This window comes from Mugil cephalus, chromosome 10 (genome assembly GCF_022458985.1).
Source record: "Mugil cephalus isolate CIBA_MC_2020 chromosome 10, CIBA_Mcephalus_1.1, whole genome shotgun sequence".
In the NCBI taxonomy this organism is placed as follows: Eukaryota; Metazoa; Chordata; class Actinopteri; order Mugiliformes; family Mugilidae; genus Mugil; species Mugil cephalus.
Window position 1 is genome coordinate 4294003 of NC_061779.1, and position 27940 is coordinate 4321942.

The 27940-nt window shown below is 41.8% G+C and overlaps 2 protein-coding genes across 4 annotated transcripts; one reads left to right on the forward strand and one right to left on the reverse strand.

Annotated features, from left to right (window-relative positions):
- On the forward strand, window positions 1-10107 carry ttc38 (tetratricopeptide repeat domain 38). Its single transcript, XM_047596252.1, has 14 exons — window positions 1-145; window positions 1605-1682; window positions 1777-1858; window positions 3257-3428; window positions 5239-5412; window positions 5523-5598; window positions 5900-6019; window positions 6129-6188; window positions 6409-6447; window positions 6942-7023; window positions 7396-7561; window positions 8441-8600; window positions 9097-9170; window positions 9525-10107. Exons 1-14 carry the CDS (start codon window positions 116-118, stop codon window positions 9610-9612), a joined length of 1401 nt encoding a protein of 466 aa, XP_047452208.1. The 5' UTR covers window positions 1-115; the 3' UTR covers window positions 9613-10107.
- On the reverse strand, window positions 10001-27026 carry tspan33b (tetraspanin 33b). Of its 3 annotated transcripts, none has more exons than XM_047596262.1 (8): window positions 25333-27026; window positions 20089-20146; window positions 19642-19691; window positions 19337-19411; window positions 15339-15434; window positions 13503-13631; window positions 11603-11764; window positions 10001-10311 (listed from the first exon to the last, which is right to left on the reverse strand). In XM_047596262.1, the coding sequence occupies exons 1-8, from the start codon at window positions 25426-25428 to the stop codon at window positions 10243-10245; spliced, it is 735 nt and encodes a 244-aa protein (XP_047452218.1). In that variant the 5' UTR covers window positions 25429-27026; the 3' UTR covers window positions 10001-10242. The 3 variants fall into 3 exon arrangements, with proteins under 3 accessions (XP_047452218.1, XP_047452217.1, XP_047452216.1); XM_047596261.1 differs by having other exon boundaries at window positions 10001-10422; window positions 19564-19691; window positions 25333-27023; XM_047596260.1 differs by having other exon boundaries at window positions 19564-19691; window positions 25333-27000.
- Window positions 27027-27940: the final 914 nt, after the last annotated feature.

The window sequence follows — 27940 nt, forward strand, 5'->3', positions numbered from 1 at the left end:
CCGGTTTTTCTTCCGCGTTAATATTAACTTGTATACAGTCAATGGCTTTAACTGACCAGCCGCAAACTTGTAACTCCACGAAGAAGAGTTCGACAGCTGGAAGAAGGACGTAAAAATGGCTGGCTCGAGTTTCAGAGACTGTCAGGTTAGTGTTGGAAGTGGCTGCAAGAAAGAGAGAAAACAGTGTGCAAGAGAATAGTTTAACGAAACTCGCTGTGTATTTGTCGTGTAATTAATCTGCAGTCGGGTTTTGAACGTAACCGTTAATGAAGTATATACATCTGTTGGTTTGGATTAAAATGTGTTATAGCTATGTGTTTACACAAAGTAGTGTTTCACATATTGATAGTGAATTAAATAAGGATATGGACGTTCACTGAGTTAGGAGTTTTTTTTTTATTAAAGTTAGCAAAATCTGCTTATTTTAACACACAGATGTCAAACATAGGGTCCGCGGGCATAAAGCGGCCGCCAGAGACCGTGTTATCTGCATGAATTTGCAAAAGTACGAAAATTGCTTAGAAGACTGCAATTTCTTCCAATAAAAATAAGTAATTCCTCCACTTTTTGTAGTAAGAGAAGTGGACAGAATGCAACACTGAGACCCTATTTATCAAGTGTCTTAGAGGACCATTTTAGTCTGAAGTGGGAATTTGTGGAATTTAGTTCTACTCTCTAACAGTACTCTCAAACTTAAGAATCACCTCTTCAGATATTTAAAAGACCTGTAGAGGCGTCCTAAGTGGTGGAGGAAGTCACTGAGAGTCTCCTTCTGAAAGCAGAAGGACGTTTTGTCTTTTTTGATAACGTGCAGCTGATGAAACAACATTGTTTGGACGGAGTGGGTGTTATCTAGAGCTTTCACACTAGAATTAAAAGTCATCACAATGCATCGATATCTCGCTGCAGGAAAAGTGTAACGCTGAGGACCATCACAACCGTCAATTAGCAGAATTGTTATGGAAACAACAATAATGACCCTCACTGCTCCTTCAACAGGAGCAAACTGCGTTCATGCAAACAGCTGGCTTCCCTGGAGTAGTCGGTGCAAACGACCGACGGAACACGTGTTAGGATTATTACTCCAAGTGTGGATGAGAACATTAATGTGAACAGGAAAAGGTACCACAGTATCAACACAGAAGTGGTTTTTGATGCAGACTGCAACATCTTGGATGTGTTAGGCCCAGACTAATTTTAGGTAGCAAGCATCCTGTTAGCCACACTAGCTACACTCTGTTGTTGTTTTGGCTCCGGGTACAGTTTTATAAGGTCGGTAAATGTCTCAGGAACCCACAAGCAGCAGCAGCAGGAACATGCAGCAGCACAACCCGGGCATTATGTTATTTGTTTTCATTATCAGTGATAAAACCGATAACGATATGAACAGATATTACAAACATAGGCTGATATCGTCCGATATTATCGGTTGGCCGATATTATCGGTTGGCCGATATTATTGGACATCCCTAGTTATTATACTGCTATGTTGCTGGTCCGGCTCACTTGTGATCAAATTGGGCTGTATGTATTAGTTTGACACCCTTGTTTTCACAGGAATTCATGACTTTTAGTTTTGGTATCACACTTCCTGTTTCTTGCAGGCATGGAGGGCAGAAGGCCTCGCGCTGTCCACCACCAGTAATGAGGCTTGCAAACTGTATGACGCCATACTCACGCAGGTAGCCCACGAACACCTCCCAAACATCCAGATCTGCAGATGAATGTATGTATGTATGTATGAATGAATGAAACGTAACTGTGTATTGTTCCTAGTATGTGAAATGGCGCAACGACGAAACCGTGGGAGGATTTGATGGATGCATTTCTGCAATCAAGGCGGCCGACCCTAATTTTGGTAAATATATGAACACATGCACCGATCAGCCACAACATTAAAACCACTGACAGGAGAACATTGATCATTTTGTGACAATTTTGTGACTACTGGGATATGTTGGCGTTTGTGTAGATATTACTAAGAAATGTAGCACCCAGCTCGACACAAAGGAGACCTACACAGTATTAGGGTGGTGGTCATAATGTTATGCCTGATTGGTGTACACACACTGTACAGCCCATTAGGAACTCTAGGGAAAACGAATGCATTCTAATGTATCAATGTCAAAGTGTTTCTGTTGTTATGAGTAGCCCACTGGCTAAAATGGGGTTGTGAAAGTGACAGAACACAACACAACACAGTTCAATAGTACTACACACCGCAGCCTCCAAAATGAAAACACTGTCGAATTGGTTAATTTAAACAAATGCTGAATACTGCAACCTTCAAAAGGTTAAGATTTAGTGCAGGTCCCGTTATATTAGAGCCCATTTGTTTTCACTAGTGCACCTAATGGACTGTCTAGTGAGTGTATGTCAGTCATTTATTTTATCAGATCCTTAATTTAATTAAATAAGCCTCGGATGAGGCACAGGAATGGCTCAGAGGCAAAGTTAAGCAAAAAGTCAAGTCATGTTAGACGTTAAGGATGAATAAAGAAGGAAGGGATAAAGATGAGCTTAATTTATCTACTGCCAAAATAACCTTATTAAAGAATGATTGTGACCCTGTGTACTTGGATGGAGGAGTTCAGGTCTCCACTGTTGTTCATTAGTTAGAAGTCTGTCGGGTTTAGCCCTCTTCAAGTGTTTTAAATGTTTAGTTCTTCTCATGCAAATGAATCAAATCTGACTTGTGCACGCTCAACACATTGAACATGCTCTGGAGGAGCTGCTTTTGAATTGTTCAGAATGTGAGATTTTAAACAATTCAAACTCATGGTCACGTTGCCTGCAGGAAGTGTAAACAGCAGGTAAATCCAGTCTGGATATATAAATGAAGCCAAGTTGTCTCTGCTGGTGTCCTTGTTTAAACTCGGTCGTGGATGGAAAGCAAAGCGTAGATTTAGCACCACTACAAACACTGTGATCACATAAATAGACACTTTAGTTGTTGTTGCAGAATGGCTAAACGCTGAACCATTGTCCTTAGAGAGCTCATTTAAAATCAAATCCTAAGTAAATCAACACTGAACTACGGCGCACTGTCATTAGGCACACAGCGAGGATGAAAGCCCTTAGGAAAGTTAACTAGGTAGCTGCAGAAGAGCGGCCTTCTTCTCGTCTTGTTACCACCCACAGGCAAAGCTTTCAATGTGCATATGATTTTTTTAATTTTAACTTTTCTGTTGCAGTGGAGAAATCAAAGAACAAAAGACCAGTGTTTTGTTTTTTTTTTAATCTGTTTTTCCTGTAGTTATGGGCCATGTGATCAGCACCGGGCTGGAGCTGGTTGCAACAACAAGCAGCACCCGGCTGGATGAGCGCCTGGCCAGCGCTGTGAAGCAAACAGTGGAGCTTGCAAACAGCCAAGACCTCTCCCCCAGAGAAAGGCTCCATGTCAAAGCTATGGAGCTTTTCTCACATGGGTAAGATCCAGAAACAGGATGCTGTTTGAAAAACAGTTAACACGGAGGGATGGACAATACTAACAAATTTAAGAGGCCACTGGTTTCTCAAAGAGGGGTCTTAAAAGCACTAAAACCTTTGGAAGTTGTAATAGTGGATCCAAAACACTGTTGAGTTGGTGCGAGTGCAGTTGTTTTACATAGAGGTTATGCATTGACATCATTTCCTCCCAGGGCCACGCCCCCATGAGTGGCAAAAACATGGTGAAATGTAGCCGTAAATACAGCAAGACCAGGAAAAATGTGGATTATCAGATCAAATTAAGGACAATTGGACATAAATCAGTTCTCTTGATATTTATATGGACCTGTATCAACATAAATACTATACTTATACTAAAGTATGACTTTGGTACTTTAAACAACACAGCTCCAACAGCTTTGCGCCCTTATTTGGAAAAGTGGATTAGCCTCAGTTTCAGTTAGTTTAATGTAGTTTTAGTGCATTTCATTTTATAATAAATGTAGCTAAATAAAAGTTGCTAACGCTAAGAGCTTTACTGAGAAGTAACATATGACTTCATCAAAAAAATGCAGCATAAATTAGTATTATCTGACACCAGGTTTCAGTTGTTTCGTCCAATGCATCGATCAATTTACTTCTCTTTTCTTTGGCTTACAGGAGTAAATATGTTTCTGACTGCTTTTCAAATCAGTTGGTACAGTCAAACGCCCAACAGCTCTTCCTCACTTTTTTAAATTAATTTTGCAATTTAGACACGATTAAAGCCTATGATGATCACTCAGTGTTCGTAACCACGGAGACTTCAGCCAGCTGTGACGTCATGTGCATAACCTCTATACATATCAAATTATCCAATCAAACCAAATGTTCTTAACCTCCGTAGGTGATGAAACTGTTAAATTGCAAGGAGCTGAAGGGAAAATGCGATTTTGTGATTCCAGTATCATCTAAACTCTTCAACGCTCAGAAATCTTTGCAAAGACCTGCAGGAGGACAGGGACAGTCAGGGTCATAGAGCCTTAATACGTGAGAGACGTAGGAAGCAAGAATAAGTGTGTTGTGATACTCTTGTTCTCTCTGCTCTTTGTACATGTTAAAAGCTCGGCAACAGCGTTTTGTGTCAACCATAGTCTATTTATATTTAGCTGCTGGAACCAGAATAAAGTACACTCCAGTAGCCAAGTATGGCAGAGATAAAAGCATGGATGACAAAGTCTGAAGTGGAAAGGGATGACATGATTAAGTTGGGAAAAGCAAACATTGGTCACCTGAGATTCAAAAAACATTAGCAACATTTTTAACAAGTAAGTTTTACTCTTAAATAAGTGTATAATCACTTTAATGTGAAATAACAAGATTGCTTATTAGAACTGCTTATATCAAACTATGTAATGATCTCCCCAACAGAAGGACTTTTCCTCCTATGTCTTTGTCACGAGTGAAGTCTATAGTTCATTCAGTGTTTAAACAGAGATGATTTTCTCTGAGCCGGAGGAAGTGGGCTCCCTGCAAAGAAATGGCCTCTTTTTGTATAACGCAAAACTACAATTTATCCAATTATATCCATTCATTTCCTTAATCGCTCCTAGTCTGTGCCCGTGTGATGCAGTCACATTCATCCGTTCGCATGACAACTTTTATGTAAAATTTAATCCCTGTCTAGCAAGTAATATCTGTGTTTTATCTTCCCTGGCTTATTTCCCCACGGTGTAATCAAATGCACTGTAATATTGAGGAGCTCTCTTGGAGAATACTTCCCTCACAAAGCTTATTTACACGCGTGGTTTGTCTTTCATTGCTTCCCAGGAATTTTCCAAAAGCCTGCGATACATGGGAAGATATTCTGGTGGATCATCCCACTGATATGTTGGCCCTCAAGTTTTCCCATGACGCTTACTTCTACATGGGAGCCCAGACCCAGATGAGGGACTCGGTGGCGAGGGTGCTTCCCTACTGGAAACCACATATGCCTTTATCTGGGTACAAACGACCACACAAGCATAATAAATAGAGAATCATGTTTTGTAATAATAGGACATATTTTATTGCAGTGAGTATATTTGGATGCATTTGGCTGTATATGTTCTCAGCTATCTAAAAGGAATATACTCCTTTGGTCTCCTGGAGACTCGCTTCTACGACCAGGCTGAGAAAGTGGCCATGGAGGTGAGGTTTTTCATTTAAGTCCATCGCACACGCCGCGCCGGAGGTGTGTGTGTGCGCCGAGCCGCCTGTGCCTGCGCTGATTGTGTCCGATTCCAATTCTGCAAGTAATTTGCAACAACAGGAAGCAGGGTCACTTGAAAAGAGATTGTGGAACATCATAGATGAAATGAGAGATAGCAGCTGTGAGTTGAACTTGCAATTGAATCGTCCTTTTACTCCGCTGTAAGAAACGCGCCTTTTTTTTTTTCTTTTTTTTTTTTGGACACCAGGTTTATTGCAAACTGTTAAAACTCTTGTGCAGGGCCTCGCTCTAACCCCGGACGATGCCTGGTCCGTTCATTCCGTTGCCCATGTATATGAGATGAAGGCAGAGGTGGAGAAAGGCTTGAAGTTCATGGAGGCCAGAGAGAAAGACTGGCAGGTATTTAAAGTAACCTCATAGAGCTCCAGACAGAAATGAATTAAATCACAGCGAGCGAAATAGCCCCAGGAAGAAAAATATTTTTAAAATATGCAATATTTATTTCCAGGTGTCTGACGTGCTGGCCAGTCACAACTATTGGCACTGGGCTCTGTACTTCATAGAGAAGGTAAAGATTATAATGAGTTTTTCAGTCAAGCGTATACTTGGCAGCAGGAGTGTTTGTGGAACTTGTATTTATGATATCGTCTCCCGTGGGTAATTTGAAGGCTGGAGTTGATTATATCAAGAGATTAATTTGTGTTTGCATCTGTGCAATACAGTTTATCAACCTTATCCCTCAAGTCTGAAATTATTAATATTCGTCCTCTTCTCTTCCTCCTCCACAGGAGCAATATGAAGCCGCTCTCCAAATATACGATTCTCAGGTTGGTTTGATGTTGAGAGTTTGCATGAAAATTTGAACGGTGTATATGCCCGAGTTGTTTCAAGAACGATACCAGAAGTGACTAAAAACAATGTGTTAGGTTCAGTGTGAGTGAAGAGGAAAAGTGCAAGATGGGAGCAAATGGAAGTCAAGGAACCACAACAACCGTCTCGGTGTCAGCTGCCAAAGACGATCATTTTATTCATCTCTTAAAAATAGTTGAGACAATTTGAAAGTAAACCTCTTTGATGTCCTGAACCTTTACAAGAACATTTCACGAAGTTACTTACCATTGCTGTAACTTTGAGTCCCGGTGGAAATTGTTACATCAAGTCAGCTGAAATTCATGAATGTTTAAGCGCTCATGTCAGGGGAATCTAGCAAAACATACATGACTTTTTGAAAATGTGATTCCTCGGGAAAATGTCATTATGTGGCGGTTACATCATTCAGGCTTCAGCATGAAAACTCAAAGTGTGTCTTGTTTCCCCAAAGGTCCTGAGACGTTGTAAAGCCTCGGGATCCATGTTGGACACTGTCGATGCTTGTTCGATGCTCTGCAGGCTGGAAATGGAGGGTGAGGCACAGAACAACGTGGACGTACAAACATTTTGCTTTTCGAATTTCTGCCGATTCTGCCTGATGGAAACGCAGGAGCCTTTGCTAATGTGTTGCTAATGGGCTGACGGGCGACTGTAACATCTAATTTGAGACAATTTAAGAAAGTATGGCTTTAAATGAAACCGCTAATGAGGTGAGATAATCTCATGCTTTCATACTTCATTAATCAGAACCCCGGTCCTGGAAATGAGGCTAATTAGCAGAACCTCTAACCAAATTGTTTTACTGCCTCTGTTGTAGAGACGAAGCCCGGAAATGAAAAATAAATTCTCATACGTTTGCAGCCCTCCGAGCGATCTTTGTGTTTGTGTTTGCTGCGTGATTTCAGGCGTGTGCGTGAAGGACCGTTGGCGGGAGCTGCTCCAGGTGACGCAGCCGCACACCGACGATCACGTGACCCTGTTTAACGACCTCCACTTCCTCATGGTGTCACTGGGAGCGAAAGAGAGCGGGACGAGTCGGCGTCTGCTGGAGGGCCTGCAGGAGTTGGCTAAGTGAGTTCCGCGCCATTTCTTCTCCCCTCTGCACACCTCGACGCTCAGCCAGTCAGCCTTACGTAAGAGCGAGCCTTATGTAAAAACGGAGGCAGAAACAAGGCCGAGCGTAGGCTGGAAGATGGAGAAAGAACGCAGCTAGAAACAGGATCGCAGCCTTTCTCAAGGAATGGGGTTGTCTCTCTGTGGCAGATGTACCGGTAGCAGCTGCCGCCTCTGTGGGGGTCTGCGGTTATAATGTTCCGGCGTCTCGACCATTAACAGCCTGTACCCCGGTTCTTTGTCCGTCACGAAAAGCCACAGAAAAGCTGCCATTTAAAACCAGTCCTTAAAGTCGTCATGTTTTTCAGGGTTGCGTAATAAATGTTGTATCACCCTGAGAGTCTCGAGTTTCTCTTCGCCACAGCTCTGCTCTGAATCATCAGCAAAGCTGCAGACAGTTTCAAGCTTTGCATTTCCTCAACCCCATCACTCACTTTTATGACCTTGCTTTGGGAGGATTGCGCAGTTTTACATAATCCATATTTTTTTTTTGCCACAATGTAATTTTACAGTCTGAGGCAGTGACTCTAGGCATTTGCTAATCCAAGAAAGCTTCCAAACAGTATGTAATATTTGGCCCCTACATTGAAATGAATCCTTCTCAGATGTTTGCATTCAGAGTTCAGGAAAATAATGATTTAGCATCGTTGTAAAACTGTAGAAACAAACCAACTCTTTTCTGTAAATTTTCACACTTTTCACATTACATGATACAGGAGTTAACATGTTAGCGTCGTATTTATTTTACGCAAAAATAAATCTCTCGTCCTCATATTTTCAACAAACATATATTTTCTTTTTTCTTTTTTTTATTTGAACTGGTCTTTTCTTTCACAGGGAGCCAGGGGACAATCAGCAACTTCAGCTTGCTGGAACTATAGGTGTACCGATGTGTCAGGCCATGATGGAGTACGACCAGGGCAACTACAACCGAGCCGTGGAGATATTGTACCCTCTGCGCTACCGCGTTGTAGACATAGGGGGCAGTGATGCACAGGTGAGGCCCACGGAAAGGAGAAGCTGCGAGTTAGTTCAAAGCAAACATGAAAAAGTCGACTAAATTCGAGCCCAAACTAAAGTGCGGCTCTCTTATTGCACAGTTGAAAAGCTCCCAGCCTTGAGGCTTTACCTTCTTTAAAAACCATTGATCATACTATATTGTGTTTTCTTAGATAAAAGAGAACTCCTAGTCTCTGTATTAAAAAAAAAAAAGTGGCCAGGGGTGAAGAGCGCTGTGCATAAGAGCAACCATCTTTCAGTCTAGGAACATACCATATAGTGTGAGAATGTGGAGCACGGTGCACCGGTATATGAATAATGAATCCTCGTGATGGATGCTGATGGACTTCATGCATTTTATGGCCTTTGTGTTGTGAGAGCCAGTCTCTGCGGTGCAGCTGTAAACATACAATGCAACACAAAAAAGGTAGAAAGACGCATAGTCTCCGAAGAGGTTTGTGTTTTCTAATGGCTCCGTGTACTGTTGTTTACAGAGGGATCTGTTCAATCAACTTCTTATTCATGCAGCCGTGAAGTCAGAGAATAAGCACCACCAGAAGCTGGGGAGGTAATGCACATCAGGGATTTCTCTCCAGACATCCGTCTTTTCTAGTTTCAGCATGCTGTCTGGGCCATGCATGCTTGTATGTGGGATTCTGCTGAGAGATTGTGTGAGAAAAGAGAAATATCTTTATTTGAACTGCAGGATTTCATCATGCTATTGTGCGCTTGCTGTTGGGACTGGGGTCCGTGTGCATGCACAACACAAGCTGTTTTTGTGCTCCCATTACGTAACCGGCTTCCCTTGTCTGTACACCATGTTGTACTTTCATTATTGATCACATTCGCCTCTCGGTCTGTAGTCTCTTTGAATCTGTGTTCATCTCTTTGCACTGTCTTGTGCTGTGCTGAATTCCCCCAGATGTCTTCTGGTGGAGCGCGATGCCGCGAGGCCGAACTCCCCCCTGACCCAGCGTCTGATGCAGAGAGCTCTGGCCCTTCACAACTAGAGTGACTGTGAGGTGCACAGAGCACTGTCCATGCAAAAAACATCAAAACACCACTGTTAGCTCATGTACCAGTGTTTGGCTTCGGTCGACTTCGTCGAGAACTCGCAAGAGCTTTACACACTTGTCAGAACAGCTGATAGCCATCATAAACATTTTTGACTTCCATATTAAATGAATGATCAGTGAAGAAACGTTTAACAGCTGGAATGAAGTCAGTGTTTAAATGTATGTAAATCATTTTATTAGCTTTTTCTTGATTAGCTTAAGTTTAAGTTGCCTTTATTACCACGATAAGTAGCCTTAATGTACTATATTATCACTTCCTTTATGTGTGCTGATTTTTCAAGCTAAAAAATCGATGCTTCTAATCGACGTAGACTACGCAGAATTAGTTTTAACTGAATTTTATTAACACATTTAAATGAAAAATACTCTCAGAATCAATGTCAATACAAAAACCATGTTTAAAAACCAATAAATACACTTTATGCCATTTTTTTATGTGGGCGACCACTTAAGATCTGCACTCTAACTTTGCAAAGATGCGGCTGCGAAACAAGAGATGTCCTTGCCCGTGTCGGTGGACTCCCGTGAAGTGCTGCTCTTTTTCTCCCCCGCGTCGGCGCGCTCTCAAAACACCGAGGTAATCTCATCTTGGATCTGAGAGATCAGGATCTGGGACAGCACGATGCCTGCAATCTAGAGGACAGCGGCAGCCACTTTAGATTAAGGAACAGACGCCCTGTAACTGTACAGCCTGTGCCGAACATCTCAAGGTCCCTCGAAGGGTGTCGTCACGCACGCTCGGCGCTGGGAGGAGAACGGTTTGGAAATTAGATACGCCTCTTTGCAGCGAGCCTCTTTAAATAACTGCATACTTCTTTTTTTTTTTTCTTTTTTTTTCCTTATTTGCTCGAAAACTCGCACATTTGCTGGACAGCTTTTAGCAGAGCCTTTTTAATAATTAACAGTTTGATCTGACTTCCCACCGAGCAGCTGAGTGAATGTTTAGTGAGGATGTGCAATACTTAAAAAAAAAAAAGAAAAAAAGTTTGATTTACAGCACATCAAAGCAACTGTAACACTAATGCAACAGGGACGTTCACATGCCTCCCTCCATTGGGGACCCGATCAGACAGACCGGAGCGAGAATATTCAGGCTGAGGATCCAGCGGCAGATCTGCAAGCTGACCGAGAATCTCTGTACCTAAATCATTGTGATGAGTAAGTGTACTAATTATTTAGTGGCAGCTCCTGATGAGTGCTAATTTGATTTTATGGTCAATCTAACATACTGACTTGAGTTATCAACAGCGCTTAACGCTTTGGGATTTGAGGTGCTCCGTGCAGCAATCCATCAGTATCCTCCTCCGATATATAACGTTACATTATCACACGCGGGCTTCTAACTCGCATTAACCCGCACGTTTGATCTAAGAAAATGTAATAAAAGAATAATGTGCGGTGAAACTTTCATTGCTCCATCGTGCCTAGTTATATGTAGCGTGTCTAGGTGTGAGCCTCTCTTTTTAAATCACTTCTTTCCCAGTGGCCTCACACTAACCCCAGTCCTTATCAGTTTCTTCAAGAATAAGATTTTCATTCGATTTTTTTTTCTTCTTTCTTTGTGTGCAAGGACAAAGACATTTTATGTGAGACAATCTGAACTTGCGCCGGAAAAGTTGTTGAAAGCTCTCAGATTGATGTTCTTTTGCGGGTTACTGCAGGAACAGTGCAGATTGATGAAGCGTTGCTCAGGCTCACGTCCGAATGCACCGTACGAGTCTGAGGGAGCAGCTCCAGCCAATACGTTGATCGCTGCACCCTCCATCCAGCGATCCTCCACTGATACCCGCATTGACTTACGCGTGTGCGTAAGTTAATGCAAGGCTTGACTCATCTAGGCCCAGAATTATCTGAGTTAAGCAATGGCAGGAGACCATTTGGAATTAGTGCAAACCTGCGTTAATAAGTGCAAGTGTGGGGTTACCTGAGGCAAGGCCAGACCCAGGGCGAGAGCCCCGACCAGCAACAGATGAGTTTCGATCCACAGCACTGCTCTGTCTGCACAGCCTACTGGGTAGATTGACTTGTTTGCCTCCTGGTACTTTTGGGCTTGGACCCCAAAACCGCACATGGTGTTGATCACCACCTGTAAAAGACACAAGTGATTACCAAGTTGATCTTATCACGTTTCACCCGTCTGTAGTGTTTACAAACAGACGCCTGAATCAGAGCCGTCGAGAGGCTCTGGACTGTTGCAGGATGCCGCTGCACCATGCAGGTGCAGACTGCCACCAGCAGGTTGCAGCACTGCATCAGCTCTTCTGTTGTTTAATTAATTGATTTTTCACCCGTGTAGAAAAAAGGTTGCTGTGATCTGTTTTCCGTGTAGCACGATGTTTAATCAATATCAGAGTGATGGACCTACATGAATTTTAGTTATTCTGTCAGGGGTGCCTTTCACGGCACGCTGCTGTGTCTGCAAAAGATGAGAGACATGTTTTGGATGCGGATTTGTGCGCTTGTGTGCGCTTGTAAATGTGTGTATTCATGCATGCGTGAGTACATCATTTGCATACATACTGCTTGTGCGCTACCATGCAGACGTCACAATTTTATGCATGTGCAGACGGATGCGGTGTTGATTCTGTGAATACGAAGTATCATGAAAGGAGGTTTGAAGACGGGAAAGTCATTACAGCCAACGTACTGGAAAGGTTTCAAATGCGTCTACAGGCATGGCGTCATCACACCTAATGCTCTTTCTGTTGATTAACTTCAGCCTGTCACTGCTTTTATTCTATATGTAGCTTTTAAATTTTCAGACATTATTCCCTTGATCATTTTGTTATTCTGAACTTAGATGCAGAACACCTTGGGTTCAGCATGTGAGGCATCAGATTCACACACCGATCGTTCTTCAAAGGGAGAAACTGGTGATCAGACCAGATCGGTGCATGACAACCTAGAAACCCTAAAGGGAAGGAAACTAATGCCACCTCGGTTTAAACCTGCAAACGCAGACATGCTGTTGCCTCAAGGCAAAGAAAACAAAAATAAAATCTAAAATATAAAACACTTGGTTTGACAAACCTGTGCACGTATCCACTGGCTAAATAATGCAAACGCTGTTTGTTACAGACAAGTCTGACTACATGTCTGCATCTACACACTATTACCACCACTTCTATCAGGTGTTGTTATTGATTTATTTTCTTTGATTCATGTTTGTTTCATTATGTAATTTCTTTTAACCCTTAACCCTTTATGGAGTTGTGGAAAATTGACATCAGCAGGCGCAGCTCCAGACTCATTTGAATCAAGCCTGTGCAGTTGACAGCGTGGCTCTTCTCCCGTCTGCATGAAAGGAAAGCCATTATTTTTCTTATTTTCAAGATGGAACACATGAGCGTTTTGTGTTACGATGAAAAGCTGGGTTTGTGTGTGAATGCGAAACTCTTAAGTACAGGTCCAGAGTGTAACATTTGTAGACAGATAGCGTACAGGTTTTACTTCAAGACATTACTTCAAAAACCTCCTTTTAGAGGTCAGTGACATGCTCTTACATGGCACTTCTCTCGGTTCTACTCTTAGCAACTAACAATGTTTCTTATTCACACTTATTCTCACCGGTGGTGAGAGCTGCCTTGTAAGGTGCTCGTCTGCCATCGTAAGCAGCCTCAGCTTCGCCGTTACCCAGGGGGCACTGGGGGTACGTGGCCCGAGCCACTCAAACAGCTCGACGGATGTTGCTGGATGACATCCAACATTGTGTGAGACCTCGTTTGAAGGAGTGTTTTACGGTTTTCCATGCAGATTGTGTCGTCGCTGTGTGTGTGTGTGTGTGTGTGTGTGTGTGTTATGATTCTCCATAGAAAAGAACAGACCTCTCCAGGAACAGGAGTGCAGCAGGAGTAAGGCACGGCACAGCGCTCCGAGCTGGGGTTCTCATGTGTGCAATTAAAGTAGAGATTCCAAGACCAGTCCGTGTAGTTGTTCCAGCCACAACACTGGAACTGAGGAAGGATTAGAGAGAGGAGGAGAAGCACTGAGGTACATTCTGATATACAACCTTTAACACGTTCTAACAAACATACAAAAAGAGGACTTACACACATACTTTTCTTATGTACGTTTATGTTACTTACAATTGGGGGACTTCCTCAACACACATTCTTCAAGTGGGGACTCGCACACATACGTATTCCCACTTTCATGCAAAGTGGGGGACTTACACACATACACACAATCTCAAGGTCAAAGTGGGGACTTACAAACATTCTCACTTGTGTGCAAAGTAGAGATGTGTACACATTCTTATACTCACACAATGAGAACTTACACATTTTGTTCTGACATACAAAATGGGACCTTACGCGCACACTCATTCTTACTGATGTGCAAAGTTGGGGACTTACAGACAAACACAGGACAGGACTTAAACACGTGCATATATTGTTATGTCAGTACAAAGTGGACAAATACACGTATTCGCACTTGCAAACAAATTGGAGACTGATACATACACATATACTTATACATTCTCACTTGTAAAAGACTTATGACGACTTACATGCATACACACATTCTTGCTCACATACAAAATGGGGACTTATACACACGCCTGCCTACGTTCAAAGTGGGGACTATTTTAGTGGACAACATATTTTAGTGCAAAACGGGGACATATGCGCAAATCTTCCCTTGCAAACAAGGTGGGATCATACACACAGTACTTACAAAACTCAGGGCTTTAAACACACACACACACACATACACACTCGTAGTTGTATGCAAAATGGGGCGTTGCACACACACACACACATTCTCACTTACATACAAAGTAGGGATATGCAAATTTATGTAAAAATGAGGACTTACAGATATTTTAGTTATGTGCAAAATGGAGACATACATGCATTACGTACAAAATTGGGACTTTAAACACACACACACATTCGTACTTGTATGCTAAGTGGGGAGTTACACACACATTCTCACTTATGTACGAAGCACAAGTACATTAAAAATGGGGACTTACACATGCAGACGGTTTTACTTGTGTACAAAGTTGTGATTTAACCACATATTCCTGCTTGCGTTCAAATTGGGGACTTGTACTCCCACTTATGTACAAAATTTGGACTTACACATACATTCTTACATACATACAACGCAGGGTGTCACACATTTAACTGACACATATGTCCAATTACTTGCTACGCACATTTTTGATTATGTACATAGTGGGGATTTAAACACATAAACTTACTTTTTTTTACAGAGTGGGGAGATACACACACATTCTTCACTGGCTTATAAAGTGACGAAGTTACACATAAACCCTGCCAATCTGGGCTCCTCTCACGGGAAAACACAAACTCACAAACGTGTCAGTATGTGCAGATGGGAGAGGAATATCATATGAGGATATCCACAGAGCGTAGGAGCTGTATTATATGCCACATGTATTATATACTACATACAGAGCACAGGAGCTCTATTATATACTAAATGTAGCCTCTCATGTGGAAATCCGCCGCCAAAGCCATAAACAAACAAATAAATAAATAAGCCTGTGGGCACTAGCTGTGGTTTGTTAGTTTAGTGCTTAAACATATTCAATAAACCACCAGCTGTGATCAGTCTGAAGCTTGGGTGCTGAGGATACAGCTACAGACACAGGCACAGCCACCAGCGCTAAGTGGAATTGGCTGTAGCACCTCTTTCTGGATGTAATCCATCAGGTTCTGCAGATCCAGGTCATCCCTGTAGTGCACAATGGCTTTCTTCACAAACTTCCCAAAAGCATCTCGTGTCTATAAGAGGAGAAAGAAGGGGTTGTATAAGTATCTTAAAGTAAAAAACAAAACAAAATCAACATTACTCACAAGAAACTTGAACAAACTTCAATCTCCTCCTGAGAACCAGAGGCTGAGTATCATAAAGGAAAGGAAATATGGACAATGGAAAAAAAAAAGACTCATGTGCTACAAGGTTTGTTAGAGAAAAGATGGCAGAGGTGGACATTTTATCAAGGAAAAGTACAAGGAAACTGACATGTTGTCCGTAAGCACAATTATGTGGAAGACGATTTTTATTGGAAAGGGAAGAAATCTCTTCCTGTATTAATGTATTGTCCCACAGGCTGTGTTCTTTATGTATATTTTACTTTTTCTTCCTCATTTCTTTACTAATTACTTTATACTTTATGTTCACTTATTGCATCTCCTCATGTGTTACATATTTTGAGCAAAATACTAAAAACATTAACAAATCAGAAAGTCTGTTAAATAATAACTTCATTAAAATTACCAGAGGTGAACTATCTACAACCGTCTTCGTGGATCAGCTGCTGAGGTGCTCAGTGAGGTTTTCTGGCTTAATGAATTACCCAGGGCGCGTTCACACTTAATTATGATATCTTCATTGTCATTTGCATGTGCAGCACTATTGTGTGCATTGTTGAACTGCGCTGCACGCGCATCTGTTTTTCTGAAAAGGCTCCTAAAGTCACGTGTTGGGAAAATTTGCCCTTAGGCTGTGAAAGACACATTACGCAGCATTAGTCTCCTCGTTGAACAGTCTCTCCATCTGTCTATATAAAAAATAAATAAATAAATAAATAATAAGGCGTGTCTACGTAATATCATCTTGTTAGCACCGTGTAATTGTCCTGTGGGATGTTTCGAAACTAGACGGCAACAGAGCTGAACTCCTACTGCAATAATAATAAAATAATTCACGCCTTTGAAATCGATACGTACCAAACCCAGAGTGTGCATGCAGATTTTACGCTCTTTAAGCTGTGATTCATTCTAACTTAGCCATCTGTTATCGTAATATGGGAATTTTCGTTGGCTCCGCTCGAGCTGAACGAAAGCTAGATGAAATATACACTTACTTGCCAGCTCATTAGGAACACTGTGAAAACAAGTGCTTTCTAATGTAAAACTCCTGTACTGAGTTTTAGCTTCATGAAGGTTAAAGGGATTCAGCACATGTTTGCTGGGCTTTAAAGAAGCCAATCAATAGTGTTTCCATTGTTTCGGAGGCTGTAGTTTGTACTGGTATTAAATTGTAATGTGCGCCGACACGTTTCTATTACACCGATCAGCCACAACACTAAAACCGCTGACAGGAGAAGTAAATGACATCGACCACCTCACTTACTGACACATGTAGCACCCACCGAAACCAGACCTAAACCCCTCCCCCAACTCAAAGCAACACAAAGAACAGCACAAGGTGAGGAATAGTCAAATAGCTTTATACTTTATTTTGTCGGTATATTGTGTGTAATATTATTTTCCCTTTCTTGCTATCAGTGAGGCCATGACTTGACATATTTAGGTATTCAGTCTTTCCACCCGCCGTGGCTGTACAGACTGAGTTCAGATGTAATATATGCTAATAAGAGCAGTCTATGCTAATAATCCGCTGAACTTTAAAATTTCATTAAGCTCGGAGTGAACGTCCGTGAGCGGTTTGCTGAAGGCTTTGTGAATTGTTCCTTTTTATAGACTGCGTTGGGAAAGGTTACACTGATAAATACTGCGAGCTCTAGCAAAATAGCCCAGGTTTTTTTATCCTGAAGTATTTTTTACTAAATTGTGCTACGCTTTTCCCCTCGCGCTCACCCCACGCCCCCCCCCACCATTTCTGTGTTCCCACGTTCCACCATTTGCTCGTGGGCTTTGGAGCCCACCGTCACACTATGTCATTAGCGGCAATGTCTCCTTCAAGGGATCTGTTGAAATGGAACATTTGGTTCCACTTTGAAGTGCCGAAGCATTTGAATCATTTAGCGAGGAAGGATGCTGGGAGGGTTGTTAAACTGCTCTGTTTAGCAGCAGGCAGTCCCAGCGCTGACAGAGAACACAGGGGAGAGGAGAGGTATCAGGCACCTCGCCACCGCACACTGATGTCAGGGAATGTTGCCACGGCTGGCTGTTGTGTTTTTTATTCTCAGTGGAGCTCGGATGGGATGTTACTGAAGACGATTATTGAAAAAGGGATTCTTCCCGTCCTGCTTGTCTTAAAATCGATCACAAGGGCCACATGCAGTTCAAATACACGTGAATACACTGATCAGGCTTAACATTATGACTATCTTCCTGATATTGTGTCTGTCTCCTCTGTGGATCATCCCACAGATACTTGGTCAGTTTGGGATCTAGTGAATTTGGAGGCCAGGTCGACACTTTGTGCTGTTCTTCATGTTTTTTGTTTGTTTTTTAGTTCCTTTTCAGTGGTTTTGTTGTGGCTGATCGGTGTACAATGTAAGAAAGTTTCATGCACTTACAGACTAGTAACTTCATGCGTGGGAATTAGGACGTAACACAGATGATTCTTGTTCTTTAATGAATGACCTACGTTCATTTTTTTTTCTCTTGATTAATAGCCGTGATTGTACTGTTTTTAATCACATATTTATTCAGGTAAAGCAATCAGCGAAGGTATTAGTGGTTTCTGAATGCCTTGGTCAGTTCCTATCATCAGTATGCAGTATCAATAGCTATGTGATGGTTGGCAGATATGATCCAAGTATATATCGGGGCCCTATGTGCAAAAAAGTCCAAGGTATTGTCCAAATGAACACATTGAATTTGGATTAAAGCTCATCAGTGTGTGTTGCTCAGAGAAGCATGGAAATGCAGAAAACAAACCAGTGAAAATCATTTGGAGGTTTTATAGGTAGTGACACTAGTGTGTAAGTCTTTTTTCTTTCTGTGTACGATATGCACCACAGACAACGCCAAGATATCCCCCCCACGAGGACTCACTGGGACCATCTGTGAGTTCAGGCGCCTCATTAAGTTGGATATACTGTAGATTAGAAACATTCACAATGGCCAAGTGACGGGATAGAGAATACATTACACACATCTACTAAAGGTTTGCATGTACAAAAGCGTCCGCAAACTCATTGCGCGCACAAAAAAAATTTACTTAAATCCTATAAACTAATTTTAATAACAGCACGCTGAAGGTTCCGTCTTTCAAAGGTGCAAAATAACGCGTCTGCATCCAGTTAGCGCGTTTACCTCAATGAATATGCAATATGGGGCGTTTACACACAACTTTCGTGTGTTCGGCGCTATAAATTTAGCACAGGAAAAGGAATTTATCTAACCTGAAAGCAAGGACGTGCAAAAGGTTTGTCCTGCGTGTAATTGTGCAAACATGGCTGCTGTTATTGTAGCGGAGGAATTCACGCATCTTCATTTTGGAACTAAACGTTGCCCCCCTAAACACATTCTTATTCTTTATTCAGTAAATATCCAAACGGATCAGATGTATTCAATAAATTATTTGCGTGTTTCATATTCGCTTACCGTGGTCTACAATGACTGTTTTTCCGTTGTGTGGGCCTCTTTTATTTCCGTCACTGTGTCGTGTCTTAGCATCATATGTAGATGTTTTTTGCTCTAACGGCACCAAGTGTTTTGCACTTGCAGCCTCAACGGTGAACACAAATCGCATCATTTACACATGGGCACATGCACCCGCTGTCATTTACACAGTCACAATCAGTAAATCACCTGCAAAGTAAATTAAATTTCCGAGATTGTGCAGGCAGATTACTATGCGCAACTTGGGATCTTAGTACATATCCAAAACAATGGTGCTAGCGGTGGTGGTGTAACTCTGGACTAGAACTTGACACCAAACATGGAATTAAAGTTCCTTGTATCACAGAATCATCAGAGGCAGGTACCTGGTCAGAGTAGAAGAAGCCCAGAATTGCTATGGCCAGCTGGGTGAGGAAGACCAGTGTCAGGCTGAAGGAGAACTAAAGCAAGAAAAGACAATAAAAAAAGAAGAGAAGCCTGACAAAGAAACACAGCTGACAGATTTAAGATTAAGAACAAATGTCACTGAAGCTGCCAGGTTGGTAGCAAAGCACAGCACTGCTATTAATAATGTATCTATTATGTCTATTACTGTCTTGAGGAGGCGAATGTTCTCTCTGAGGGCTCCGATACAGCCACAGAAAGTGATGAAGAACATGACCACCCCCACCACAATTAGGATGACAGCCGGGTCGATCAGGAACGTGTCCCGCACCGTGTCTGGTAGAAAGACAGGGAAACAGCCTCCGTTTAGATAGCCGGCCTCCTCTGTGTCACCTACACTTCCGCCCAACCCTCACTTCTAATCTGCCTAAATGCTAGGTGCCTTTATTCTCTGAAATCACCCGTGATCTGTTTGGGATTATGCGCAGATACAGAGGGGTAATCAGTCAGAGGAGCCCAGGTTAATCCCCCCTTTTCATTGTCCATCAGCTATTTATTCAAATAAAATGTGAAAATGGAGACACTGGGTTAACTAAGGCTAAAGCTGAAACCCAACCGAGCACACGTGGCATACAATTGTTTTCATGGATAGCTCAACAGGTTTGCAGTTTAAAGAGGCCACCAACAAAGCTGGAGCTGAAGGGAAAAGGAAAGGAAGTGTTGTTTCATGTACCTGTAGCTTTCTGGATTTTAGCATACACCCCGATTGCGATTATCAACAAGGAGAAAACCTGTGAAAAAGAAAGATTTTAGTTTTTATACAGGTTTAGTTGGCACATTACCAGTCACTAATTACTATTTCTCTCATGGTTGTCCCGACAGTTTTAACTACATGCATTCAACAGCCTCTGCAACGCCTGTGAAATCCACCTGATTTGTAATTCTGTCCGGATTCGCTGCGTTACTTCATTTCTTATTTGGGGAAACGCTCAGGAGTGCCTCCGACTGTTATTTTCAGCAGAGTTTATTGCAGCGTCAAGCAAGACAGGTGTGACGAGATTAGCGGGGATAAGCTTTTCCTCAGGTACTGAGTATGCAGAGCAGCCGTCGCCATGGTAACCGCACCAGTTCAGGTGTACATGAAAAACATCTAGGTGGTGGATTAAAAAAAAAAATTAAAAAAAGACATATGGACCTCAGCTTCAGACGTCCAAATTTGACGGATGTTGACACGAAATAAATGTGACACGGTTTGTCTGTGATCTTTTTGCTACGATTAACAGCTTGTTTGTAGGTTAGAAGTGGACCTTTTGTTAGAGAACAGTGCTCATTATCATTTGACACTGTCACTTGAGTCATGTGTTACTTAAAGTTGCTAAAGACAGGAAAAAAAAGAAGTAGGTGTAAAACAGCTGGAACTGGAGCTTCTTGTTGATTGTTTTGTCAACACTTATCTTCTTTGTCACCTTTCACCAGATTCACAAACATTCTCTTGAATACTAGTTCTGTGTCCGGTTGTGTGTATAAGAAATGCTTTTTGATCAGCTCTTATATATACCTGGATTTTATTTATTTATTATTTTTAGTTAGTCTCCATTATTTGACAACCTGTATTGTATCTCCTGAGGTTGTTTATTATTATATCCTTTATTTAACCAGGTAAAAATCTTTTTCAGTAGTGACCAAGGCAGCAGCACGGAAAACAGAACGGTTTCAGCAAAAAGAACAAAACACAAAATACAGACACACACTACATGATTACACAGTGCAGTCGCAAGTTGCAAATGAACGTATTTCTCTGTCTTTTATAATTGTCTTAAATTCCCCCAGAGAAACGAGATGTGTCCACTTCAAGTCCTTCTGCACATCGTTCCATGTGGACGGGGCAGAAAATCTAAAAGATTTATAAATAAAAGCCAGTGAGAGAGTCTACAAAGATGGACAATGTGCGACTGCATATAAGCAACGATAGCTGCAGAAAGGAGCCGCGGCGTAATATGCGTAGAAAGCGGCATAATTTTTAATTGGCTGGCCTTCATGTCCAGACAATATTCTGTGGGCTTTAAAGAGGTAAATCAATACTCTAGTCGGACAAGACCATACATTTCCACAAGACACAGAAAAACATTTTCTAGTATTTTCAAGGTTTTAAAAAATACTCGGATGGCAGCGTGCATTTGCAACAGGAGACACACAGCGAATGTATTCCAGCACTCTGTTTTTCTTTTTTCTTTTTAAAGGCTTTTCAAAGGGATGAATCAGGCTTCTCCCAGCGAACTGTGCGCGGAGGTGAAAGCCAGCTGAACTGAGCCATGGGGACGCGGGGACAAAGGCCTGATGGATTAGGGCTGCGGCGTTCTCTTCTGAGCCTGTGTCTGATAAACAAAGTCAACACAAGCTGGGGTGCGTGCTCCTGCTGGGGGTGCAGTTATAGCTGATTGGCTCTAAACACAGCGAGAGCACTGTACAGTGTTTCCCTCCTCGCTGGGTTTTGTGCGGGACTGGATGAACGGGGATGAAATGGAGGCGTAGGGACTTTGTACTGTTAGAGATGTGATCAGCCAGTAATGTGGCTGGAAAGTGAAGGAGTCAAAGAGAGTCTTAATGGCGCGTATTTGTGTGAAAGCGACCGCTGATGACTAACACTTGATGGATGGTTTAATGGCTCCCTGTGTGGGTCTCTACCTTTATCTCTTTCCCTCCTTCTGGTCTCTTTGCTGTGCTAACAACAGTGGCACTTTTGTAACTGAAGACTTCGTACCCTTTACGAAACAAACAACATGATTAATTATGTCACAATAGCGGTGTGCGTCAAGGCCGGGGGATGAATTAGAACATAACGGAGAGGCTTAAGTAATAGATAAGATAAAAGTAACTGATAAGCATATCTGCATGCTTTTATTCCCGTTGAGATTTGATGTGTTTTCAAAGCGTGGCTTTAATTTTTCTGATGAGGTATATATTGGAAAATGTTAATAAGATGCGAATAAAATGTTAATAAGATCATCAGTTAACACTGGTGGTTTCCAGAAAGTCAAAATCTCTGCTGTTAAAAAGTTCTAATGTGAAGAAAGGAGAAAAATTACCAGTATTTGCATTTTGCCCTGGTGGATCATAGCCGGGTTGTAAGTAGATCTTCAAAAGAGCTGGCAATTCATTAAAAACTGCATTTAAAGTCAAATAGGCTAAACTCCAGCTTGAGAAACATGCAAAGATATTGAAATGGGTGGCATATGACTCGTTCAGGCAGTGGGCACATGATGATGGTATAACAGCCTCTAAATCATACAGACGGGGAAGAGAGGACATGCTGAGGATCTTCCAGGTCAGAGACTACTTCAACAAGGAAATCAGACAAACAGACAATAGCGATTCCAATCTGACCAGTATATTTGCTGATGCGTACAAGGCTAAAGACGGTTTAACCATTTCATTTCGCAATTTTATAAAAGATGACTGGATGGGTCAAGCTAAGGCCACCAACTCCAGACCCTGATGAGAGTTCTGCTGGAAGGACATAAGAAGATTATTTTTTGTGACTCCTTAATTGTAATTCAAGCAGCACACTTTCCAGGGACAGGATAAATGCTGGAGACAATGTGGTCAGACACTGGCAGACCACTTGCATATGTTCTGGGCTTGTCCCCTCATTCAACCATATTGGCAAGAACTTGCTGGAGAAATTCAGACTTTCATGTAGCAAATTTTTCTTTTGTTACACTGTATTTGGGTAAAATCCCAGCTGGACTTATGGACCAGGCCAATTATCTTTATAAAGTACCCCTGGCTGCGAACAAGACGGCCATTACACAGAAATGGCTTCAGACAAATCTGCCATCAAGGAATGACTGGATTACCGCTATTAACGAAATACGATGCATGGGAACACTGACATTCTCCCCAAGGTTACAAAACACTGGGAAAGCTGGACTTCATATTCTTTGACGTGTAAATCATTATCTGCGTGATTGATCACCCCAATTTACACAAACATATGGCCATACCAACAACATGTCTGTTCACTCATATTCTGTTTCTATTTTTCGCTCTGTTTGTTTTTTGTATGCTTGTTTCTTGTTGAGATCGATAGACGTGTTGGGTTTGTTGTGGTGAAGAGAGAGCTAAGTCAAAAGGTGAAGCTCTCCATCTTACCGGTCGAACTACCTTCCAACCCTCACCTATGGTCACGAACTTTGGGTAATGACCAAAAGAACAAGATTGCAGATACAAGCGGCCGAAATGAATTTCCTTCACAGGGTGGTTAGGGTGAGCCTTAAAGGTAGGGTTAGGAGCTCGGACACATGGGAGCTCAGAGTAGAACCGCTGCTCCTCCACGTCGAGAGGAGTTAGTTGAGATGGTTCGGGCCCCTGGTTAGGATCCCCTCTGGACACCTCCTGTTAGAGGTGGTCTGGGCATGTCTCACCGGCAGGAGGCCTCAGCATCGCCCCAGGACATGATGGAAGGATTATATCTCCAGTCTGACCTGGGAGTGCCTTAGGATTTTTCCGGAGGAGCTGGTGGGAGTGGCTGGACATATGCTTGTCTCTTTGTTTTTTATTCTTGTAAAATTTAATTAAAAAAAAACTCAAATAGGCTATTTATCAGGCAAACAACCTCCTTCATGCCAAAGGCAAAAAGACTTTCTGTCTTTGAACGTGGCAGGATTGATGACCTGCACAATCAAGCAAGGCCTCTCGCGATGTGCCATCACTGCCGAGGTTGGATGCACTAAGATAAGTCATTTTAAATTTCTTCACAGATCCTGAGGCTTACAGGACAAAGACAGTCAAGCGGTAGCCCCAATAACATTTAATCTGTGCTGTCTGTGAAGACACTGGTTGATCCTCAACCTGAATGGAGGCCCCTACTGATACATTCATAACCAATAACCATAAGACAGCATCTGAGAGAGAAGAACAAGACACGTCTTCAAAGGCCAGGTCTCCTCCCATGCCACACATATGCCCATTTGGACTTTGCCAGGGAGGATCAAACATGAAAAGGTGGAAGAAAGCTTTAGAAAAAATCTAAACTGGACGGTCCTGATGGATTCCACAGTTGAGGAGGCTCCATCATGAGCTGGGGTGGGTTTTCCTTCAAAGGAACAAAAGAGCTTGAGGTTTTTCGGGGGGTGTCAAATGGCTGCTGGCTATGATGAGACGTTGGCATCTCTCTTGACTGAGGTCCCTCATCTGGGTGGAAACGACTGGGTCTTTGAACAGGACAACACTGCAGCTCACAACGCCCTACTACCAAGAACTTCTTCCAAGAGAATAAAGTTGCTCTTTTGGACCATCCTGCATTTTCTAGGAGTGATGGAAACTCAAAGATTGATTCCGGTGTCCAGATCCTGAGGAGATACCCATTGTGAGCATGCTCAGCGTTGTCAGGCAAGTATGGTATGTTATGGTATGGGATGATATATTTTGTGCAGTCCTTTAATATATTTACTTTTTTAATTTAGCTCCTCATTCCTACTGCAGAAATACCCCCCCACTTGTCGAGAGTCAGCGCCGTCGATTATACGGATGAAATGACACTCAAAGTAATGTGGCCTTCATAGTTTCAGAGCATGGCTGCACAGACCAGCAGCAGCTTACACCGTTGGCATGTGTATATATAGTTCAGTGTAAGGTAGCGCTCAGCTGATTTGAAAAGAGTGCACCACTAAACATTCGCTACTGAATCTGAATATCATAAATAACCGTACAAGACTTAAAACAGGTAGCGGTGGGGAGGCTGCTCTGGATGGTGGTAGAATCTATTTATTTATTATTTATAAATTTCCTCTTTTTTGGTTTTTCTTTCTGGCAGATCAGGCTTTTTGAGAACTTCAGCTCCCCGATAGATGGAGATCTGTATGCTACAAAATACTACAAATATATATCATGTTCCGGGACAACTTAACAGTTTTCATTTTGTCATTCCCGGCACTTTGCACGACTGCAGATCCTTCATCTCTGCAACTCTACTCACCCAAAACAAGAAGCTGAAGAAGAAGAGAAAATATCTGATCCAGGGGTTGACGAAGGAGAACGTCTCTGCTCTGTTCAGACTCAGTTCCCTGTCCATTGTTTGTTGTGTTTTCACAATCCGACACGTCGAGCCGCCGCGAATTTTCGTTTACAGAAGACCCCAGTTCCAGCCCCACCCAGCAGAGACACAGTCGCCATGTGAGTCCGTGAGGAGGGGGTTGTTTGCCGGCTGCGAGTTATGAGATTGGCTAAAAAAAAAAAAAAAAGGGAGGGGGGCGGCATGGGTCTGTTACACCACCCCACCATGCTGGTAGGACCCAGAACTGTCTATGCAGGCAGGTCAGGTTTCACAAAAAATATCTGCGGCTGAATGACCTACGATCTTTGGAGTATTGTCACCCTGCTGTTAGGACGTAGATCCTCTTTCATGTACTCTGTCTTGTCTACAAGCACGTTGCCCTCTTCTTTCTTTCTTTCTCTGTTAATGGTTATTCTTTCTGAAGGCTTTGGTACAAATTAGAGCTTCAAAAACAGATGTGCTTCTGCACAGAGTAAAACAGAATGACAGTTGACAAAGGCCGGAGAACGACATATCTGAGAGACAAAGGACATCTAATGTAGTTAAATGACATCGGGCATTTTGCTGTGAAGCTTCAGCTCTGCAGAGTTTCTGTCATAATGGATCAAGAAGTAAGAAGGCCGCCTATTCTGTGATGAGATTTCAATGTTAAACTCCAGAGGGAGTATCTAAGGATAAAGAGTGAAAAAAAATGTGACTATAAAGTTAATGTCAACGCATAAAAGATTCACCAGAGGCTGATTGAATTTCAAACTTAAGCTTATGATTCAGACGGGTCTGAACTGTCCTTGGCAGAAGGACATTTAAAAAAAAAAATAAAATAAAAAAAATAAAAAATGATTTAATCAAGTGTCTCCTGTGGAGTTCAAGAAGGACACATGGTCCCTCAAGAAGCTCGGTGCCTTGTGAGAGGAACATGGAGACTTAATGAGATTGGTCTTCGTTTTAGATCGAATGATAGATAGATAGAACGTTTTAGACAGAACTCTGTTTTTGTGCATAGAGCCGTAATCTTTCCTGATCATTTTGTTTCTGTACAGTTAAAGAATTATTGGTTTTGATGATTTTTGACTTGACAAAAAATAAAAAAAACTTGAGGCTGGACTTGGACCTGCATGGTTAAGACTCGACTGGAGACACGATGACTTGAATGTCTTGAAGTGTTAATAAGAAATATAAAATAAATATGAATAAAAAATATGGGAATGATGTTGTACTGAATTGGATGACGACCCTGTCAATCAGTCCTCCCTCTCTACCACTCTACCTACCTAGCTTACCTCTCGTATCAGACGGCCTTCATCATCATCATCATCATCATCATCATGTGCCTCAAGGAGCAAAATGTCTTTGTTTTTGGCTTTAAAAACTACAAATGTGAAATGTGAAAAACAACGAGTTGGGATGGCCCGTATACAACGTCAAACTTTGACCGGCCTAAGTGCTTGTTGGCTAGCATAGTAGCTAATATAGTTAGCTAACATTAGCTTGATATAAGCATGGATGCAGCATTTTCAGAACTTAAATATGGTTTTAAAAGGCGTTCAATTTTATATGTGCCATGGTTCAAGAGGTTGTGAAACACTGAGTTAGCTAAATATAGAAAATAATAAATGTGGTTGTAAAACAGAAAAAAAAATCATAGGTCTTCAACAGGGGGTTTTGCGGCCCCTAGGGGGTCCAGAGAAGCACTGCAGGAGGGTCACAAAATCTTTGGTTGATTATAAATGTTTATGTTAACAGATAAAAACGCATTTAAAAAGTTGTTTTTGGCTTACAAATAATAATAAATAATTTTAAAATGTATTTGTGTTGTTTGATTCCATGTATTTTACTGAATTTATCAGTAATGTCACACTTTTTAAACAGTTTGGATACATTGGCCAATAATATTATTTGACAGTTACTAAAATCTAATATATTTTCTCCTTATTAAGACCGGATTCTGCAGGTAAGACTGCAATAATTGGACTTGATTTGATTTGAAAATTACTTGAGACTTGCACTTGATCTCATCTCTGCTGCTGCCACGTCTTCCCTAAATATAAAGCTACTGCTAACAGCTGTGTGGCTGTTAGCTTAGCATAAAGACAGGAAGAAGGGGAAACCATAGAATAAAAACAAGTTCTTGCACTATTATGGGGAAAAATAACTTTGTACCAACCTGTATCATCCTACATCCAATCACAGCTATTTCAGTGTGGAAAAAAAAAAAAAAATCAGCCTAGAAGTTTGCAATTTGAGTGATTTTCCACCTTAAGGGAAAATCAATTCTCAACATTGCGAGACCAACTGTCTGCACATAAATTTAATTCTGATCCCAATAACAGCCCATAAAACTTCCACAATTTTTTAATTTTTGTAAATATTGAAGAAACATTTCACAGCGACATCAATTTCCTCACTGAACTCTGAGTGAAATCATAATTTCCTACGTTGTCCAAGAAAAAATATCTGAAGACGTCAATACTATGCGTACGTAGTAAACTGAAATATGTCAACAACTAGCAGCAAGTCACCCCATCTCCTC

Coding starts and splice junctions, on each gene's coding strand:
- ttc38 (XM_047596252.1), top strand. CDS start 116: ATGGCTGGCTCGAGTTTCAGAGACTGTCAG. Junction 146..1,604: donor CGAGTTTCAGAGACTGTCAG/GTTAGTGTTGGA, acceptor TGTTTCTTGCAG/GCATGGAGGGCAGAAGGCCT. Junction 9,171..9,524: donor CACCACCAGAAGCTGGGGAG/GTAATGCACATC, acceptor GAATTCCCCCAG/ATGTCTTCTGGTGGAGCGCG.
- tspan33b (XM_047596260.1), bottom strand. CDS start 25,428: ATGGACAGGGAACTGAGTCTGAACAGAGCAGAGACGTTCTCCTTCGTC. Junction 19,412..19,563: donor ACATTCGCCTCCTCAAGACA/GTAATAGACATA, acceptor TTCTTGCTTTAG/TTCTCCTTCAGCCTGACACT. Junction 15,435..19,336: donor GCTTCTTCTACTCTGACCAG/GTACCTGCCTCT, acceptor CTCCTCTTATAG/ACACGAGATGCTTTTGGGAA.